Source organism: Apium graveolens, chromosome 9 (genome assembly GCF_009905375.1).
Source record: "Apium graveolens cultivar Ventura chromosome 9, ASM990537v1, whole genome shotgun sequence".
Lineage (NCBI taxonomy): Eukaryota > Viridiplantae > Streptophyta > Magnoliopsida > Apiales > Apiaceae > Apium > Apium graveolens.
The window spans coordinates 38600928-38621208 of record NC_133655.1 but is presented as its reverse complement, the minus strand read 5'-3'; the positions used below and the strand labels follow the sequence as shown (position 1 = coordinate 38621208).

General features: G+C 38.3%; 1 protein-coding gene across 1 annotated transcript; it reads right to left on the bottom strand.

Annotated features, from left to right (window-relative positions):
* Positions 1 to 6813: 6813 nt before the first annotated feature.
* Positions 6814 to 19896, bottom strand: LOC141685225 (uncharacterized). Its single transcript, XM_074490338.1, has 2 exons — positions 19565 to 19896; positions 6814 to 6991 (listed from the first exon to the last, which is right to left on the bottom strand). Exons 1-2 carry the CDS (start codon positions 19894 to 19896, stop codon positions 6814 to 6816), a joined length of 510 nt encoding a protein of 169 aa, XP_074346439.1.
* Between the last annotated feature and the right edge of the window lie 385 nt (positions 19897 to 20281).

The window sequence follows — 20281 nt, the reverse complement described above, 5'->3', positions numbered from 1 at the left end:
CGCGCCTGCAGCAGCCGCCGTTGCTTTTTCTCGATCGCCGTGCAGCCGTACCTGACATCCTCTGCTGTGTCTGTCTTCTTTCCGTGCAGTCCCAGACAGCCACAATATTTCAACAGATGTATATATATATATACATACTAACAATTTATATATATATATGATTATTTAATTACGAATTTAATTACAACAACTTCAAAAATTCATAATAAAAAATCTATACATCATAAAATTATGAAAAAAATACCCAGATGATCTACAACACTTGTAGAACCCAGATCAACATTCAAAATTATTCTGAGAAACGATTTCTCATCAGACATAATTAATCCATAATATAACTTGTAAAAATCATAATTAATTCATACAAGCACAAAAAATTCTGAAATTTTTACCACAGATCTATATGCATACAACCTATGCTCTGATACCAATGTTGCATTTTAATCGCAGCGGAGGCATGGTAAAACACTTTTACACATATAAAATCCAAATAAAAGCATATAAATCGTGATTAAAACATATGAATCGATTACTAACCTTTAATAGCGATCCAAAAGCAACGATCGAAGATCCTTAGCAGCTGCTCCTCAAACGTGAAGCACTCCACCGGTATCCACCAAGAAAACGATGCTAAGGAGGAGGAGGAGGTGGAGAGAATTAGGTTTTTCTAAAGTTTTTGGGTTAGAATAAAAATAGGGTTTATAATAGTATATTTATAGGCAAAATTTTCAGCTGAAATTTTCCCATAAAATATTATTATTATTAACCCATTTATTATTCTCATTAATAATTAAAACACCTTTTAATTATTAATCCTTTTTCTAAACACTTAGAAATAATTCTCTCTCTTGATTTAATTTCCAAAAATTAAATTCTTAATTAATAATATTAAGAACTTTTCTTAATTAATTTATAATCAATTAAATCTTATTTAATCAATTATTAAATTTGCCAATTAATTATTTATTTTATAAATAAATAATTATTAGCCATTATTAATTAATTCCTCCACCATTAAATCATTCCCTTTTATGGTGTGACCCTGTAGGTTCAATATTAAGCCGGTAGTAGAAATAAATAATAATAAAACTATTTTATCATTATTTATATAAATTCTCTAATTTATTAAATATGATTAATTAATTAATCATATTTATTCTACATCGTGAGGGATACTTCTCAGCATATCGCGACTATCCGGATAATACGAATTCACTGCTTAGAATACCAAGAACCTATTCAGTGAATAGTTACCGTACAATAAACTCCTTCTACCCTACAATATCCTGATTAAATACAAGGCATGAATCTCGTGTCAAACCTATCTAATTTAATCACTTGCTTACCATTTACTATGCTTAGTTCTATGCAAATTAGAAACTCCTTTCTAATTTCATTCACTCTGGCCAGAGATTCCTGAACTAGCATAAGTGGATCAGCCTTGAACATTCGCTTCCTTCACTGGAAGGGGTAGATCCTTTATTGATCATACACTATCTTCGTGTACAAATTCCTATACCCAGTAGAGCCCTAATAATTGTCCCTGGAGACTAAGAACTAAACCAAAGCATAGTTCCGTGTACACAAGATGACTATGATGACCTCAAGTCTAAGGGTACTTGTACAACTATCACTATGTGAACAACTGCTCACACGTGAGTGAACTCCATCAGTTGTTCAGCTGTGCGAGTCATGTTCAGTGAACTTATTCTATAATAAGCACCTACATACTAGATACAGTGTCACCACACAAATGTCTATGACAATAGACATCCTTCATAATTAAGCAAGCATAGTATGTACCGATCTTTGCGGATTATTATTTACCAGTTAGTAATCCTATGATCAGGAACTATTTAAGTTTAGAGTTATCATCTTTTAGGTTTCACTATTATGATCTCATCATAATCCATAAAAAGCTTTACTCTAAACTATGGTATATCTTATTTAAATACTTAAATAGATAGTGCCCGTAATAAAAACAAAACAAGTCTTTTATTAATATCAATGAAATCAAAATAGATTACAAAAAAAGTTATTCCTAAATCCTAATATATGATTGGACTTAGGACATATTCCTTTCACCCTAGTATTCATGAAGCTTACCTTCTTGATGTTCTAGTACTTGTACCTTGTTGAAAACCATTGCTTTAAGCCTAGTTTGGCATTACTCTTTCATATTATCCAATAGCCTTACTAAATCTCCTTGTCAAAGTTCTTGTTTATGGAAACCTCTCAATTACCCTAATATAGTAAAGTCTAGTGGATCATGGCTTTGAGATTTTGTGACATATTTCCAGTGTTTCAAGTTGATCTATAATCCCTTGATAAAAATGTTTACTACTTAAGAGATTTTGTTATAAATCGGCATCAGTTTTTGAAATGATTAAAATATGGATTTTCAGTCCCAAAGGGGGATAAATGTTTTCTTTGAATAGTGGATCTGGACTGAGACGCGAGTCCCTTCCACACTTATATTGTAGGCTTAAAAGTTGCCTAGGGATCCCATTAATGTCAGCGAGGTTCAAGATTACTGCGCGGCTGATCACCGGCTGTAATCCGTAGCGTCATAAAATGATTTTTAAATTAAGATATGATTTTGGAAATGTTTTGATACAAGCAAATGATGCCTTCACCCAAAGTTTTATCTCTTGCTATTATTGGTTATGTCCTCACAATGTCATTGTTTTATATATATCTCGATTTATGTTTTGTATCATATAGTTTAGGACTTGTTGAGCATTTAGCTCACTCCTTGCTTTACCCTGATATTACAGCTAGCAGCTATGGTTAGATTTAAGCAGACATCACGTAAGACCTGTGACGCCGATGCGTATGTCCGAGCTCAGGTAGAATAAGAGATGGTTTTGTGTGAGGACTCGAATTTAAAATCAGTTGTAATAGATGGTAGTGTTGGGCTGTTCCAAACCCTAAACTGTAAGATCTTGGATTCAGTTATGTTTACTTTTTCTAAATATTGTAATAGTTATATTTATTTTGTTTCTTAAGTTGGGGGTGTGACATGATGGACGTTCTGTGCTCGTTCTTGCTGAACGCTCTGTGTTCTACTGAACTTCCCCTTTGTAGGGAGCCTTATAATTCTTTGAACTCATCCAAACTTCTCTTGTAGGATGTTATGCACCTCTTTGAACTAATCCAAACTTCTCTTGTAGGATGTTATGCACCCTAACCAACTCGTTCTCATAGACATTCTAGTCTTAACGAGATTTGGTTCTGCTGAGAATTATCGTTTTCGAGAAATTTCCCAAGGACCTCCTTAGAGGGTCTCTGGGACATCTTTTGAAGGCCTCATGGCTCTCCTTCAGGAGTTTCTGTTAGGCTGATAGGCCTCAATTTGTTGATTGGTAGGCCAAGGCCACTACGGAGGTAAGTTGTGGCCGTCATGACTTTGATACAGAAGCTCCTAGTAGGCCAAAAGGCCTCCAATTGTTGGCTGGTCGGCCGGGGCTTCCCCGCACACAATTTGTGGCCATCATGGCTCTGATACAAAGGCTCCCGGTAGGCCAAAAGGCTTCCAATTGTTTCCTAGTCAGCCAGGGCTTCCCCGCACATAAATTGTGGCCATCATGGCTCTGATACAGAGGCTCCTAGTAGGCCAAAAGGCCTCCAATTGTTGCCTGGTCAGCCGGGGCTTCCCCGCACATAAATTATGGCCGCCATAGATCTGATATAGAGGCTTCTGGTAGGCCAAAAGGCCTCCAATTGTTGCATGGTCGGCCGGGGCTTCCCCGTACAAAAATTGTGGCCGTCATGGCTCTCATACAGAGGGGAACGTTTCCTCCTTATACTCATGAGTTCGGATGAAAAGCTAATCTTGTTTAATCTCCACTAATTTTGCTAATCATGATGATCAATATAATCATCCTTTAGTCAAGACTAATGACTTATATTTGGTTTCAGCCAGGCCTTTTTTGGAAGACGGATACGATAAGCGGTGTCCTGCAACGCTTTTCTCGTTTATTATATCGCCTTTTATTGCCTTTCGATCATTTTTCCTCACCACTTTCGGTGTTCTTTCAACGAGGTACCTGCTACCGTGAACCAGGCTGACTTACGACCTGATGTAGCAGGTGACCTTTTTCCTATAAAAGAAGATGAGAAGTGCTCATTTTCATTCACACCTTCATTTCTCAACTTTTCAAATTCTCAAATTCTCTCAAGCTCTTAACTCTCTTCAAGTTCTTAAGTATGTCAGGTGGACAAGGCCCTGTCAAGTCCTCTTTCTCTGAAAAGGAAGCCATGCATAAGAGGGCTACTCTAAGCTCACTCCAAGGTATAGCTCTTGTCCCCCCTTCTCAATTAATCGTTGTTCGAATAGTTTGAAGAGTATGTTGAACGAGAGAGCGGACGAGTACCCTAGTACCATCCATTTTGATGCATTCCATCACCAAAATGTGCTTTGGGAGAAGGACGTCGAGGAGATTAAGTCAACTTACTCATGGCCCGACTGCTTGAGGGTTCGCAGAGCCAAGCCAAGTGAGAGGGCATGTAATCTTTGCCACCAGAGGCTATTTGTGTTCAAGGAGGCCCTTAACTCCGGGCTAAGGTTCCTTCCACACCCCTTCATTCCGAGGCTTCTAGCCGAGCTGAAGATCCATCTGTGCCAGCTCTACCCTAACGGGTGGTCTTTCATCATCCTATTCATAGTGAGATGCCATGACTTAGGCATCCCTTTGAGTGTAACAATGTTCCGTAGCATCTTCATGTTGAAGGCATCTCCTATGACTAGGCCTGGTTGGGTAGTGATTCAACACCGAGCCCACGTTCCTCAAATGGTGAACACCAGTTCCCTAAATGACTCAAACCATAACTGGAACAAGAAGTTTGTGGTTGTTAAGTGGAAGGACGGAGACAGGGGTGTATACTTCAGACGCGATTTTAGTAGCCCAGTCAATAGCTCCCACTTTATTCTCAACCTTTCTGATGTTGAGCTTCACGCCCGAGATCTTCTTATCGATGATGACGGGAGGACCCCTTATTGGGAGTTCGTGATGGAAGTCAAGCTTGTCGAGGCTAGCCTTAGCTGCTTCTTCATAGAGGGTATTTATCCTTGTTTTCCCTTACTTTGTACAAGTTTATTCTTACATTTGTTTCTTTTCTTCTTATTTCAGCTGCTAAGGCCCTTGACGCCAAAGTCAAGCCGAGCGGTACTATTATGGGAAGGATGGCTAGAGATGCCATCAAGAAGGCCAACCATATCCCAAAGGTCCCTGCCTTCCTCGAGGCGTCAGGATCTGGCCTTAAGAGGACCAAGGATTTTGACGGGAGTTCCAGGACTCCTTTCGAGCCCAGTTGGGGTATATCTTCCAACGACTCCGTTTTCGGCACCCCGACCCTTGCTATTGAGTGGTCTAAAAATTGCATTACTCCTCCCGACCTCTTATCCGTCTCCTCTGGTGAGAAACTCCTTGAGGCTGACATGATGGGGGCTTATGCCCTCTATCAGGTGTGTTTCTACTTATGCAAATTTTCGCTTAAGTTCTCTTTTTCTTAGAACTTGGGAAATACTATAGGAATCACTCCTTGGGGGTTCGGCCCTTTATTCTCAAACTCATATTTTCTTTGTCAGGCCAATGCTTATTTTGATGCGTCCTCTACTCAAGCTATCAAAATGAGAAGCGACTACCATGCACTGTAGGCTTCCATGAAGCAGATGACTATCTCTTCAGGGGAGTGGGAGTGTAGGGCCCATGAGGTGGATGGGAAGCTTGCCATCATGGAGAAGAAGTATTCTAGCTTGGAAGAGAAGAGGAAGAAGGATTGAAAGGACCTTGAGGCTGCTTATCATAGATCCACTAGGTTCACTACAATGAAGGATGAGCACGATGATGAGATACGCCCCATTAACATGGCAATAGGTTGGAATAGGGGAGTCAAAGATGCTCAAGGCGTATGGCCGGATGTGGTTGATCCAAGCCTTCTATCTTGCCCTTGGCAGATGCCTATTATGGACTTATCTGAGCAACCTTCTGGATCGGTGCCCTCGACTCTTCGTATGAGGTCCCAGTCAAGCTCCAGCCACTCGGGTTCCAGTTCCGGCTCCAAAGGCAAGGCCCCTTCGAGTAGTCCCAAGTCCAAGGCAGCCCTTCGAGGGAAGATGAGGGAGCCGATTCTAGGGAGAAGTGGTTCTTCTTCTGAGGAAGGCTCGGATGGCGAGGGGGAGGACTCTTCTGATGAGTGAATGATGTGGCCTTGCATGACCTTGATTGCCGTATGTGGCTTTTATTTTCAGAACTTATTTATTTGAACTTTTATTGGTTTGTAACCTATTGGTCCTTCAGGACTTTTAGCTTATTGTCCTTCGGGATCTTTTATATATGCACTATATTTAATTTCATTTCATACTTGTCTTTTATTTTGTGGCATTTGGTCCTTCAGGACTTGCATTCTTTGGATGCTCGTACTTAAATAAATTGGTAGACAAGATGATAGAAATAAACTTGCATAAATATATAATATCTCTAAGAAATGGGTTCAACCCTTACATAAGATGGTTTCGTCGACCTTATTTGTAAAACTAATGCTAAGTACTAGGAACATGCAGTGAATGTCCTAAACATAATAAACCTTCAGGTTCGAAGCATGCCAAGTACGAGGCACTTCATTACCAGTCAGGGTCTCTAGCTTGTAGGATCCTCGTCCCAGTGTCCTCCTGACCTTATAAGGCACTTCCCAGTTAGGGGCTAGCTTTCCTCTCTCCCCTACTCCTGATGCCTCAATATTCCTCAGAACCAAATCTCCTTATTGAAAAAACCTTTCTTTAACCCGTCTATTGTAATAGAGGGAGGCTCTTCATTGATGCTCTGCATTACGGGAATTGGCTTCATCCCTGACCTCGTCAATGAGATCGAGAGTGAGCCTCATGCCTTCTTCGTTTGTCTCTGGTTCGTAAGCTTCGATCCTAGGGGATCCATGAGTGATCTCGAGGGGCACCACTGCCTCGGCTCCGTAAGCCAGCATGAATGGGTTCCTTCAGTTGTCACTTTGCAGGTGGTTCAATATGCCCATAATATATAGAGCAGCTCATCTACCCAAGTGTTTCTGAGCGTTCAACCCTCTTCTTAATTCCATCAAGGATGATCATGTTAGAAACTTTCGCTTTCCCGTTTTCCTGAGGATGTGCAACTGAGGTCAAGCGAAGTTCTATGATGTTATCGTCGCAATACTCTCTGAACTCTGCATTATCAAATTGTTTCCCATTATCCGTGACAAGGATGCGTGGGATTCCATATCGGGATATCACATTCTTCCAGAAAAATTGGGTAATTTGCTTGGTGGTTATCTTGGCCAGTGCCTTAGCTTCAATCCACTTTGTAAAGTAGTCTATGGCTACCTATTAGGTCACACACACTGTAGAGGAGGGTGAATACAGTGTATAGCACAATCAAATCGAACTTTAATAACTCAAGTAACAGAAAACAAAATTTATTCAAAACAATAAACTCTGTTACAGTATGCAACTGCCCTCTCTCAGTGATGAACAAATATCATGAGAGCTGCTAGGGTTACAATGAATAATCTTCTCGATAATGATAACACTTATAGTGTAAACCCTATGTCTGTGTTTATATACTACACAGTTACAAGATAATCGCTAATTGATATGGAATATAATTCTGCTTCCTAAAATATATCAATCAGATATCTTTTCTTCCAAGTATTCTATTCTTCATAGAATTCCTTTTTCATGCATATCTCTTCTTACATTTGTCTTGATCTTCTCTTCCTATAAATCAGCTGCCTTCCTTATCTGAACATTTCCTTTATATCCTGATATTATCTTCTGATAAATATCTCCTGAACCTTAAGTACCGATGACTTAAGTTCTGACTTCAGTATAAGTGCTGATTTCAGTTAAGTACTTATTTGTCCTGTTTAAGTAAGATCTGAAAACTAAACATAAATCATATTAGACATGACATTATCATATATATCTAACAATCTCCCCCAACTTGTAAATTAGCATAATATACAAGTTAACAGATATTTGATGATGTCAAAAACATTAAGTACAAATGCATGAGAATTTGACTAGATAACTACAACTTACAGTCCTTAAAGCTTTACCAACTTTAACTTCTGATAACAACTTTAGTCTGTATTCATATCAAAATTTGAGTAGTTGTAGATCTTGACTTGGCTTCATTTTCTGATCTCTCTTATGTCAGGAGTTGTTCTGAGATAGTTCTTTAACAAACATCTCTCAGCATATCTGAGTTCATCAATCATCCTCCTTTTAGCATCTTTAAGTTCTGCAGAATCTTCACCAGTTTGAAAAATTGCAGCCCTGAGATTATTAATTTTAGATTTCTTTATGTCCTGATCCAGTTTGATCAAATACGCCTTGTCAGACTCAAGATTGAATTCCACAGCCTTGTAACCCAGAATGGTAGTTATAATCTTAGCAGAGTTAGGCTTCATCTCAACAATATCACCCTTGTGATCTCTGTACTTTGGAAGATATGTGTTGTCAGACTTAACAGGATAAAGTCTTTTCTGTCTCTGAATTTGACTCTTCAAATAGTTTGCAGCACTTTCTGTTATTTTGTCATTCACTTGAAGTAAGAATAATACATGTTCCAGTTTTTCAAAATACTTCAGTGGAATGGCATTTTCCCTTATATGATAAACCCTACCATCTGTCATGAAGTACAACAAGATGTGTTCTTTCAAGTAGGTATGGTAAACCATCTGTACAGATTCTAGTTGATTCAATCTTTCAGGAGTTGCTCCAATACCTGGTTCACTTAAGGAAGTTGGATCATTGGTTGTGTTCTGTATTCTTCTTTCATCAGCACTACCCAATCCAGTTTTATCTCTTGCTTCCTTTCCAGTAACCATTCTTGCTTCAAAACCACTTACAGGAGTCTTCAAAGGTTGAGTCTGTTTGGCTTTGGTAAATCTTGGTAGGAGTATCTTTGAAGGTTTAACATGAGCAATGTCAGAGGTTTCCTTTGATTTATCTTCTGATATCAAGTTAACTTGAGCTATGTCAGAGGTTACTTGCTTCTTTGAGATATCAGAACTAACCATATCTTGACTCTGAACAACTTGAGCAATGTCAGAGGTTGTCTTAGAAAATTTTCTTGAAGTCAGAGCAAGATCAGCATCTTCAACAGTAATTTCTTCATTCACAGGAGGCACATAAACCTTGATAGGTTCACCAACTTTCTCTTTGCCCTTGGACCTTGGATCTATCTGCAATTGTGATTTAGCCTTGGTTGCTTCAGGATTTGTTCTTTCTTTTATCACAATATCGTTGACCTTTGGAAGTTTCTTTTTACCCACAGAAGCTTCAGATTTAGATTTGACTTTTTCTGACTTAAGTCTAGCTTCTTCTTCCATCAGACTCTCAAAGTCCATTCCTGAATTCTCCTTAAGAAATAACTGTCTTAATAATTCTTCATCAAGATCCAAAAGTTCATCAGAACTTATCATTTTACCAGTAGCAGAAGTAATTCTTTTTCCAGCATCAGAACTTGTCCTGTGACTTGTAATTTCAGTTCTTCTTGATGAGAAACTTCTACCTTGACCATGACTTCCACCCATTCCAGAGTTTCCCTAGTCATCTTTTTCATCATCCTTCCCCTTCAGTGTCTGATCAGTTTTGCATTTGGACTTAATTACTTTCTCCCCCTTTTTGGCATCAGCAGGTAAGAGAAGAGAGACAAGCAATTCCACTGAGGCTTGGATTTCATCAAGTTGAGATTGCTGAGAAGCTTGATTTTTCAAAATATCATCAATCTGAGACTGTTGCTTCTCTTGGGTCTTCTCAATGTAAGCAACTCTGTCAAAGGTATGTTGGAAGAATTTTTTCTTTTCAATTTTCTTAACTATTTCTTGCTTGAGCAATTCTTCCTGAATTTTATGTAACTCTGCATAAGTTGTTGAATGTAGACCTTGCAGATGTCTAGTACTCAATGCAGTGACTCGAAGCTGTGTTTTGAAATCATCATTAATTAACATTTCATCTTCTTTTGCCAAGTGCTCAGCAAGAATCTTGTCAAATGGAACAAAGGTAACTGAGTTCCATTCCTTAGTCCACTCCTGTCCTCTAGGAGTTTCACTCCAAGGTACTGGTGCTGCTCTTGTAACAAACTTCTTAACTAGTTTAGATTTATGAACAGTTTATTGAGGTGCATGTCCTGAAGGACCAGCTTCATCAGCATCTGCATTAGGAGCAGCATCACCAGTAGTATCCGCATGTGAAGCATCAGAACCTACAGAATCAGCATCTACTGAAAAAACAACAGTATGAAAAGTAATTGAGGCTTCAACATCATCCTCTAAGTGCTGATATATTTCCAAGTTCTGATCAACAACCATATCCTGATGCTCACCTATATTCTGATCATCAACATCTAGATGCATAGAAGGTGTTGTAGACAATTCTGGAGTTTGAGTAGCATTATTAATAGGTGTTGTTGATGGATTAATTGATATTGGAGCTTCTAAGTAGAGAACCTCAGGCACAACCAGGTTGTGAATATCAATTTCAGCATTCGTGCATGGGTCTACAGGAGATACAGTTTCATGTACAGGAGACACAGATGGTGTGTTTGCCTTGTCTGTAGCAGCTTCCTGAGTTGGGGACAATGGAGAGGGACATGCAGTAGCTTCAGCAAATTCTGGTTCTTTTAAGATCAGAGATTCTTGATCTCCTTCCTTAGCTGCTGCTTCCTCAGCATCTGAAGCTGTCCTTTTAGCTCTCTGTTTCTTGTATCTCTGTGAAGGTGGGGATTCCTTGGGAGGTTCAGCAGAAGTCATTCTTCTAAGCCTTTTGAGAAGCTTAGATCCCCCAATTCCAGAATCCTTCTGAGAAGGAACCTTCTCAGCTTCTTTTACAACAGGTTCTGACGCAGAAACCTGTTCCTCACTTTCAGACTCATCTCTCAGAACAATCTTCCTTCTCTTCTGTGGTGTGTGAGGAACAGTCTTTGTCCTCTTGGGCTTGGAAGATGAAGGCTTCACAGTAGGTGCTGAGGATGAAGGTTGAGCTTTCTGTGAAGGTGTGAGATAAGTTTTGAGATATGTTCTGAGAGAGGGTTGAGGTATATATGTGGTATGTTCTGATGGTAGTTGTGGTGTCTGGGATGTGGTGGTAGGTTGTACAGCAGGATAAACAGATCTATAGGTTTGAGGATCAGCATTTACTAGGATCTGTTTTATAGACCGAGGAATCTGTAAAGGTCTAACCACCATTTTCTTAAGGTCAACATTTACCAAGTCATTAAAAGCAATTGAAATTTACATCAGAGCATTACAAGACTGTCCTAAGCTTCTAAACCTAACATCAACAGCTTTTGTCCTTGGCTAAGAAGCCGGACAAAGCTGATGATGAAAAAAAATAGGAAGAAGAAAACAAATTATTTCTTCTTCCGACTCTCTACAAAAAGAATAGCGAGTCGAATGATTCGCTCTTGTTGGCGGAGAGCTTCCAGCCTTTCTTCTTCCAATCGCTCCAGATGGCGATGGTAATCCATGTAAAAGAACAGGAGGTGTGTGAGAACCTCCTGGGGAACCGAGTCCCAAATCTCATCAAGAATGACAGTTACGTGCCATTCTTGCTGCCAGTCCTCACAGCTCAGCTCCATGTTGAAGGTCTCATAGTTCAAAAACATATTTTAGTTGACCATGTTTGTGTTGGTATGAAGGAAAGGAGAGTGAGTATGTGAGAAAAGAAATGATGTATAGGCTGATTTGAGGTGTTGGTTTATATAGGCAAGAGAATGCCAGGAGACGCAAGTAAATTTAATGCTGACAGGTAGAAATAATTCTACCTCGTCTCCATAGACTGGGAAGAAGAAAAACAATCATTGGAAGTGTAAAACAGGGTTTAATGCGCACAAGAAACAAGTAAAAATTATTGTGCATGTACGTGTTCCACTAACCCTAATTGTATTGACTGTTAATATCTCCCCGTACATATTCTGATTTAAAATATGACTATTTCAGATTTTAACCACAAATAAGTCCAATAGAGGATCAGAATTTAATATTAGCACTTAGACTTATATCAGAACTTAAAAGTCACTAGAACATGATTTATTAACTCAAAAAATGAATGCCTGTCTTTGTGATTCTTCACACAAATTCTGATTTCGGTTCTTCAGAACTTATTTATCAGAACTTCCATCAGAACTTTTCCTCAGAATTTATGCAATCTGACACATAAACTGTTCATCTAAAACAACATTGAACGCCACAGTAATTTTCATCATTCATATGGAGTGTAGGTGTGTGCATTAAGCAAAATATCAGACAAGGAGTAAAGTCTGATTCACTTCAGTACATCTTAGAAATAAGGCATAACTAAGAACTTTACAAAAAATCTATCATTATTCTGAAGTTTACTGTTAAATGAGTTCATGCACGAGTCCACCTCAACTGTTTTGTGCTTATTTTATGCATCTTTTGAAATTCCATTTTACAGTGGCTTCTCAGTATAAGTGAGTCACGACTGCTTATCAGAATTTATGTTATTATCAGAGTATTTCTCCAGTAATCATAGAGTGTGAAAAGTCACCACGAAAAATAATTATTTGCTTTTCTGATGCATATTACTTAATACCAGCAATGCACTTGGGTCGTTCCTTCCACATTTTTACTCTAGATCTCAAAGGAGTACCTGATTGTTTATTCTCTTTTCTTTTACCTTTTCTTTTGATAAGTGAGGTCTATCAGCACTTAGTACATCCATCAGATTTACTAACATCAGAACTTAACCGATGAGAAGCATTATTCTAGTTTTTGACTTAGTAATAAGATAGACAAAGTAAACGTGACTAAACTCAATATCAGAATTTGCTTGTGTCAATAGATTTCCACATAAATAATTACTTCTAACATGGGATCTCTAGTATGTTAAAGACTACTAGGTCAGCATATAGCACAGTTATCCTCATAGGATTGAATAGTCACATAAACAGTCATATCACTATCAAAGTTTAGAAATTCACATCAGACAACAATCGGTACTTAAGCAATTTTCAATGAAGCATAGAATACACAAAGAGAGTAATTTCTGTAAATACTGATCATAAAGTCTGATGTATCAGAACAAAAACTAAGCAGATTTAGAGAAAGAACCTGAAACCATTCCAAGTTCATTTACCAATCTTGTAAAAGTAGCTTCACACAGTAGTTTTGTGAAGATATCTACTAGTTGTTGATCTGTTGGAACAAAATGCAATTCCACTGTACCTTCATCCACATGTTCCCTTATGAAGTGGTACCTAATGCTGATGTGCTTTGTCATTGAGTGTTGAACTGGATTACCTGTCATAGCAATAGCACTTTGATTATCACAGTAAATAGGGATTTTAAAATATGTTAACCCATAATCCAGTAACTGATTCTTCATCCAAAGAATTTGTGCACAACAGCTTCCTGCAGCAATGTATTCTGCTTTTGTAGTTGATGTGGAAATTGACTTTTTGTTTCTTGCTAAACCAAGAAACCAATCTGCCTCCAAGAAATTGGCAGCTTCCACTTGTGCTTTTCCTGTAAATTTTGTAACCTGCAAAATCTGCATCTGAGTAACCTATTAGTTTAAAATCTGATTCTCTGGGATACCACAATCCCAGATCAGCTGCTCCCTTAAGATACTTGAAAATTCTTTTCATAACTGTTAAGTAAGGTTCTCTTGGATCTGCTTGAAATCTTGCACAAAGACAGGTAGCATACATGATATCAGGTCTACTAGCAGTTAGATAGAGTAGAGAGCCAATCATACCTCTGTAATCAGTAATATCTACTGATTTACCAGTATCCTTATCCAGTTTTGTTGCAGTGGCCATGGGAGTGGATGCACTTGAACAATCTTGCATTCCAAATTTCTTCAGCAAATTTCTGGTGTACTTGGTTTGACTAATAAAAGTGCCTTCTTCATTCTGCTTGACTTGAAGGCCCAGAATGTAGCTAAGTTCCCCCATCATACTCATTTGATATCTTGACAGCATCAGTTTGGCAAACTTCTTGCAAAGTCTGTCATTTGTAGAACCAAAGATGATATCATCAACATAAATCTGAACCAGAAGTAAGTCCTTTCCATGGTTGAGGTAGAACAGTGTTTTGTCTATAGTTCCTCTGTTCAATCCACTTTCCAGAAGAAACTGACCTAAAGTCTCATACCATGCTCTTGGAGCTTGCTTAAGGCCATAAAGTGCTTTATCAAGCCTATAGACATGATTAGGATATTTGGGATCTATAAAGCCTGGAGGTCGTTCAACATATGCTTCCTCCTCCAATTCTCCATTGAGAAAAGCACTTTTCACATCCATTTGAAAGACAATAAACTTTTTGTGAGCAGCATAAGCCAAAAATATCCTTTTGGCTTCCAATCTAGCAGCTGGTGCAAATGTCTCATCATAATCAATTCCCTCTTGTTGAGAATATCCTTTTGCAACCAACCTTGCTTTATTTCTTGTAATTATGCCATCACTATCAGTGTTGTTTCTGAATACCCACTTTGTACCAACAACAGATCTGTTCTTTGGTCTTTGCACTAGGGTCCAGACTTTGTTTCTTTCAAATTCATTTAACTCTTCCTGCATTACTTGCACCCAATCAGCATCTTGAAGAGCTTCTTCCACTTTCTTTGGTTCAGTTTGAGAAAGAAAAGAATTGTAAAGACATTCACTTGAAGTAGTTGTTCTAGTTCTGACACCTGCATCAGGATTTCCAATTATTAAGTCAGGTGTATGTGATTTAGTCCACTTCCTTGCAGATGGAAGGTTTTCTCTAGAACTGGATGCTCCCCCATGATCCATGCTATCTTCATCAACATTTTCTGATGCTCCCCCTGAAACTATGCTCTCTGAGTTGGATTCTTCAGAATTTAAGTTTTCAGAATTATCAGAACTTGGCTTATCAGAGCTTGATGAATCAGAACTTGAAGAGCCAGATGTATGTTTTGATGCTTCTTGAGATGTGGTTGTATCTTGAGTATGCTCCCCCTGCATAGGTGCATCTTCCTTTAGCGTAGTCACCACAGTTTCTATAACATCAGAGTTTAATCCATCAGAGATTGCAGTATCAGGATTTAGACTGTCAGGATTTTCAGTATCAGAATTTAAGTCTTCATTTTCAAATCTCAGCTCATCATGATCATTGAAATCTTCAAGTCCAGTAATCTTCTTATCATCAAAAGAGACATTGATAGATTCCATGACCACTCTTGTTCTCAAGTTATAGACTCTGAAGGATTTTGTGGAAAGTGGATATCCAACAAAGATTCCTTCATCAGCTTTTAGATCAAATTTGGATAGCTGTTCAGGATAAGTCTTAAGAACAAAACACTTGCATCCAAATACGTGAAAATACTTCAGATTTGGCTTCTTTTTCTTCACCATCTCATATGGTGTCTTTCCTTGCTTGTTAATGAGTGTTGCGTTCTGAGTAAAACAAGCAGTCTGCACAGCTTTAGCCCAGAAATAGGTTGGAAGCTTTGCTTCATCATGCATTGTACGTACAGCTTCAATGAGAGTTCTATTCTTTCTTTCAACAACTCCATTTTGCTGTGGAGTTCCAGGAGCAGAAAATTCCTGCTTGATTCCATGGTTTTTGCAGAACTCTTCCATTATCAAATTCTTGAACTCAGTACCATTATCACTTCTTATTATCTTCACAGAATCTTTGACCAGTTTATCCAGTTGCCTGACATGATCAATCAAGATAGATGCAGTTTCACTTTTTGTGTGCAAGAAATACACCCATGTGTATCTGGTGAACTCATCCACTATGACCATAGCATATTTCTTCTTTGCAATAGACATGACATTTACTGGACCAAATAGATCAACATGCAGTAGGTGATAAGGCTCAAGAATTGATGATTCAGTCTTGCTCTTGAATGAGGATTTCCTTTGTTTAGCCTTCTGACAAGAATCACAAAGGCCATCAGGAGCAAATACTGACTTTGGCAGTCCTCTCACAAGATCTTTCTTGACTAGTTCATTTATATTGTTGAAATTTAAATGAGAGAGTTTCTTGTGCCAATTCCAACTTTCTTCAATTGATGCTCTACTCATCAGACAGATTGCAGAACCATCAGTACTTATTGAAATCTTGGCTTCATAAATATTACCACGGTTGTATCCTTGCAGAACAACTTTGCTTGTAGATTTACTTACTACTTCACAGTGTTCTCCAAAGAAAACCACATGATAACCTCTGTCACAGATTTGCTGACACTCAGCAGATTGTGTTGAAGTCCTGAGACCAGAGCTACTTCTTTAATGATGACATTCCCAAGATTGATATTGCCATATCCCAATGTTTTTCCAAGTTTCCATCTCCATAAGAAACACTTGGGCCATCCTTCTCCACAAAGTCTGATAGAAGGGCTTTATTTCCAGTCATATGTCCAGAACATCCACTGTCCAAAACTAGGATGTTTTTCCTGTTGCCCTGCAATCACAAAGACCACTAATGATTAGTTTTAAGGACCCAGACTTGCTTGGATCCTTTGGCCTTATTAAGTTTGTTAACATTTGCAGCGGATTTAGCATCAGAGTTTATGTTAACATTTTTCTTATCAGAATTTACACTATCAGACTTTGAATCAGAACTTACACTAGACGGAACAATGCTAACTTTCTTTAAAGAAGGTTTTAATTGATAATAATCATAGTACAGACTATGATATTCCTTACAAGTATAAATGGAATGCCATAAACTATCACAATGAAAATAAGGATTTTGTGGCTTATATCTAACAGACTGACTCTTAACTCCTGACTTTGAAGGTAAGGAGTTTATGTTCTTATTCTTCCTGCAAAAAGAAGCCAGATGGTTAGAACTTCCACAGTTATGACATATTTTTCTAGGAGCATCAGGAACAGGTTTATAATCATTGCTTTTATTCACACCTTCCTTACCATTCCTATTTTTCCTAGGTGATTTTACCTTGTTTGCATTCTTAACATCTTTCAGCTTATGCTTAAGCTGCTTCTTTGTCATTAAGCCTACGTTTACTTTAGTTGCCTAACTTAATTCCTTTTTAACTTCTGATTTCTCAATATCAGATTTTACAGCTACAAACTTAACAGGTTTTAACTTTGGCTTTTGTTTAACAACTATAGGCTTAATATCTACAGTTCTTTTATCATTCTTATCATCTCCATAACCTAAGCCCTCTTTCCAGTTTTCACTACTTAACAAATTCTGAGTTGTTCTACCAGAGTTAGTCCAAGTCCTGATAATCTCTCTTTCCTTTTCTAACTTAGCTTTTAGAGATTCATTCATTTTAAGCACTTCATCCCTAACATAGAAAGCATCATCTCTATCTTTCTGAGTTTGATGGAACATGACTAACTCTTTTTCTAAATAATCATTCCTCTTTTTGTAAGCAAGATTTTTAGAAGTTAATCTTTCATATGTTAAAGTTTGATCTCTATAGCTAATGAACATGGTTTTAAGATATCTTCTCAACTCATTAATATCATCAGTATGAAAGGCATAAGTAGTTTGAGGTACCTTTAACTTACTAGCTTTAGAACTGCTTTCAGCACTTGCCATATTAGCATTTGCCATCAAGGCATAATTCTCCTCACTTTCAGAATCTGAGGTGTCTGTCCAGCTTTTGTTCTTTGTGACAAGAGCCTTGCCTTTGTCACTCTTCACTTTCTTGCAATCAGGAGATATGTGGCCTTTCTCACCACAGTTGTAGCATTTGACATTTGTATAATCTCCTCTGTCAGACTTTCCTCCTTTGCCCTCAGATTTTCTGAAATTCTTCTTATCAGAACTTGCACCTTTCCTGGAAAACTTCTTTCCCTTCCTGAACTTTCTGTATGTAATCTTCGTGATTCCTTTCACCATAAGAGCACACAGCTTCATCATCTCTTCATCAGCATCCGTCTCAGGCAAGCTTTCAGATTTTGAGTCATCATCACTATCAGAACTTGATGACTCAGTATCAGACTTTGTGAAAAGCACTTTACCCTTGCCTTTCCTTGAGGTGGCTGCCTTAGGGGATTCTTCTTCAGCCTTAAGAGCAACTGTCCTTGACTTTCCTCCTTTCCTCTTGCTTCTTTGTTCTATCTCAAGTTCATGAGTCTTGAGCATCCCATAAATTTCATTAAGAGTTGTTTCATCAAGATTATAGTTGTCTCTTATTGTTGTTGCCTTCAAATCCCAGCTTTCGGGAAGAGCCAACAGGAATTTAAGGTTTGAATCTTCAAGATCAAACTCCTTATCAACTAGTGACAAATCATTCAAGAGTTTGACAAATCTATCATATAAATCAATCAATGACTCATTAGCCTTTGAGTCAAAGTGTTCATACTCTTGAGATAGTATTATCTTCATGTTCTTCTTAATCATATCAGTTCCCTGACATCTTGTTTCTAAGGCATCCCATATCTCCTTTGCAGTTTTGCAGTTTATTACCCTGTTTGACATTACATTATCAATGGCACTATGCAGTAAGTGTCGTACCTTCGCATCCTTAGCAATTGAGGCGATGTCTTCAGCAGTGTAATCACTCTTCTCCTTTGGTACAGACTTTGCTGCTTCACCTGCAACTGCAACAGCGAGCTTGGTTGGTTTGTGAGGCCCTTCCTTGATTTTATCAAGATATTCTGGATCTGTAGCTTCCAGAAACATGGTCATCCTCACCTTTCATATAGGATATTCAGATGGTCTCAATATGGGAACTCTAATTGTCTCATATCGGCTTTGGATTTGTGTCTTTGGAGATTCTTCAGTTTTGGTGGGCTTAGTTGGAGTTTCTACTTCAGACATGATTGTTTTTGGATCTTAAACTGTTTGTGTGTTAACAGATAGGCTCTGATACCACTTGTTAGGTCACACACATTGTAGAGGGGGTGAATACAGTGTATAGCACAATCAAATCGAACTTTAATAACTCAAGTAACTATAAAACAAACTTTATTCAAAATAATAAACTCTGTTACAGTATGGAACTGTCCTCTCTCAGTGATGAATAAATATCACGAGAGCTGCTAGGGTTACAATGAATAATCTTCTCGATAATGATAACACTTATAGTGTAAACCCTATGTCTGTATTTATATACTACACAGTTACAAGATAATCGCTAATTGATATGGAATATAATTCCGTTTCCTAAAATATATCAATCAGATATCTTTTCTTCCAAGTATTCTATTCTTCATAGAATTCCTTCTTCATGCATATCTCTTCTTACGTTTGTCTTGATCTTCTCTTCTTGTAAATCAGCTGCCTTCCTTATCTGAATGTTTCCTTTAAGTCCTAATATTATCTTCTGATAAATATCTCCTGAACCTTAAGTACTGATGACTTAAGTTCTGACTTCAGTATAAGTGCTGATTTCAGTTAAGTACTGATTTGCCCTGTTTAAGTAAGATCTGAAAACTAAACATAAATCATATTAGACATAACATTATCAAATATATCTAACACTACCATAATGAACTTCCTCTGTCCTGATGCCATAGGAAATGGCCCAAGTATTTCCATTCCCCACATTGTAAAAGGGATGGGTGTGCTGATCGACGTACACCTCTTTGGGGGCTGTCGTACTATCAGGGCGTACCTCTGGCACCTGTCACGTCTCTTCACATAAGCCTTTGCATCCGCTAGCATAGTTGGCCAGTAGAATCCCAATCGAGTTATCTTGTGAGCGAGGGCCCTGCCCCCCAGGTTTTGTCCACAAATCCCTTCATGGGCTTCTTTAAGTGCCTCCTCTGCTTTAAGAGGTCTTAAGCACTTCAAGTACGGAATAACAAAGGACCTTTTGTAAAGAAGGCCTTCAATCAACGAGTACCTTAACGCTCTAACCGACAGCTTGCGTGCCTCCTGGGCATCATCTGGGAGCCACCCAGTTTCTAAGTGGGACTTAATCGGGTCTATCCAATAGCTTGCCATACCAATTGGTGCTACCAGATTTATGACATGAATAGTAGGGGTCTTCAAAACCTGGAAGTACATACTTCTCAGATAGTTCTCGATTTCAAACGAGGCAAACTGAGACAGGCATCCACCGTAGTGTTCTCCTCTCTCGAAACATATTCAGCGTACCATTCATCGAACTGAGTCAGTATTCCCTTTACGACTCTCAGGTACCTGGCCATAGTTTCATCCTTGGCCTCAAACTCTCCATTAACTTGAGCAACTACAAGTCTTGAGTCTCCGCAGACCTTCAGATTTTTGGTCCTCACGGCTCTAGCCAAGCCTAAGCCAGCTATCAATGCTTCATATTCTGCTTCATTGTTCGTAGTCGGAAAGTCCAACTTCCAAGCATATTCAATCA

Bases quoted from the DNA above. Each gene is read 5' to 3' on its own strand.
- LOC141685225 (XM_074490338.1), bottom strand. From the start codon at position 19,896: ATGGCAAGCTATTGGATAGACCCGATTAAGTCCCACTTAGAAACTGGG. The intron at 6,992-19,564 runs GTACGCCCTGAT...TGACAACTGAAG, and splicing joins AGACGTGACAGGTGCCAGAG to GAACCCATTCATGCTGGCTT.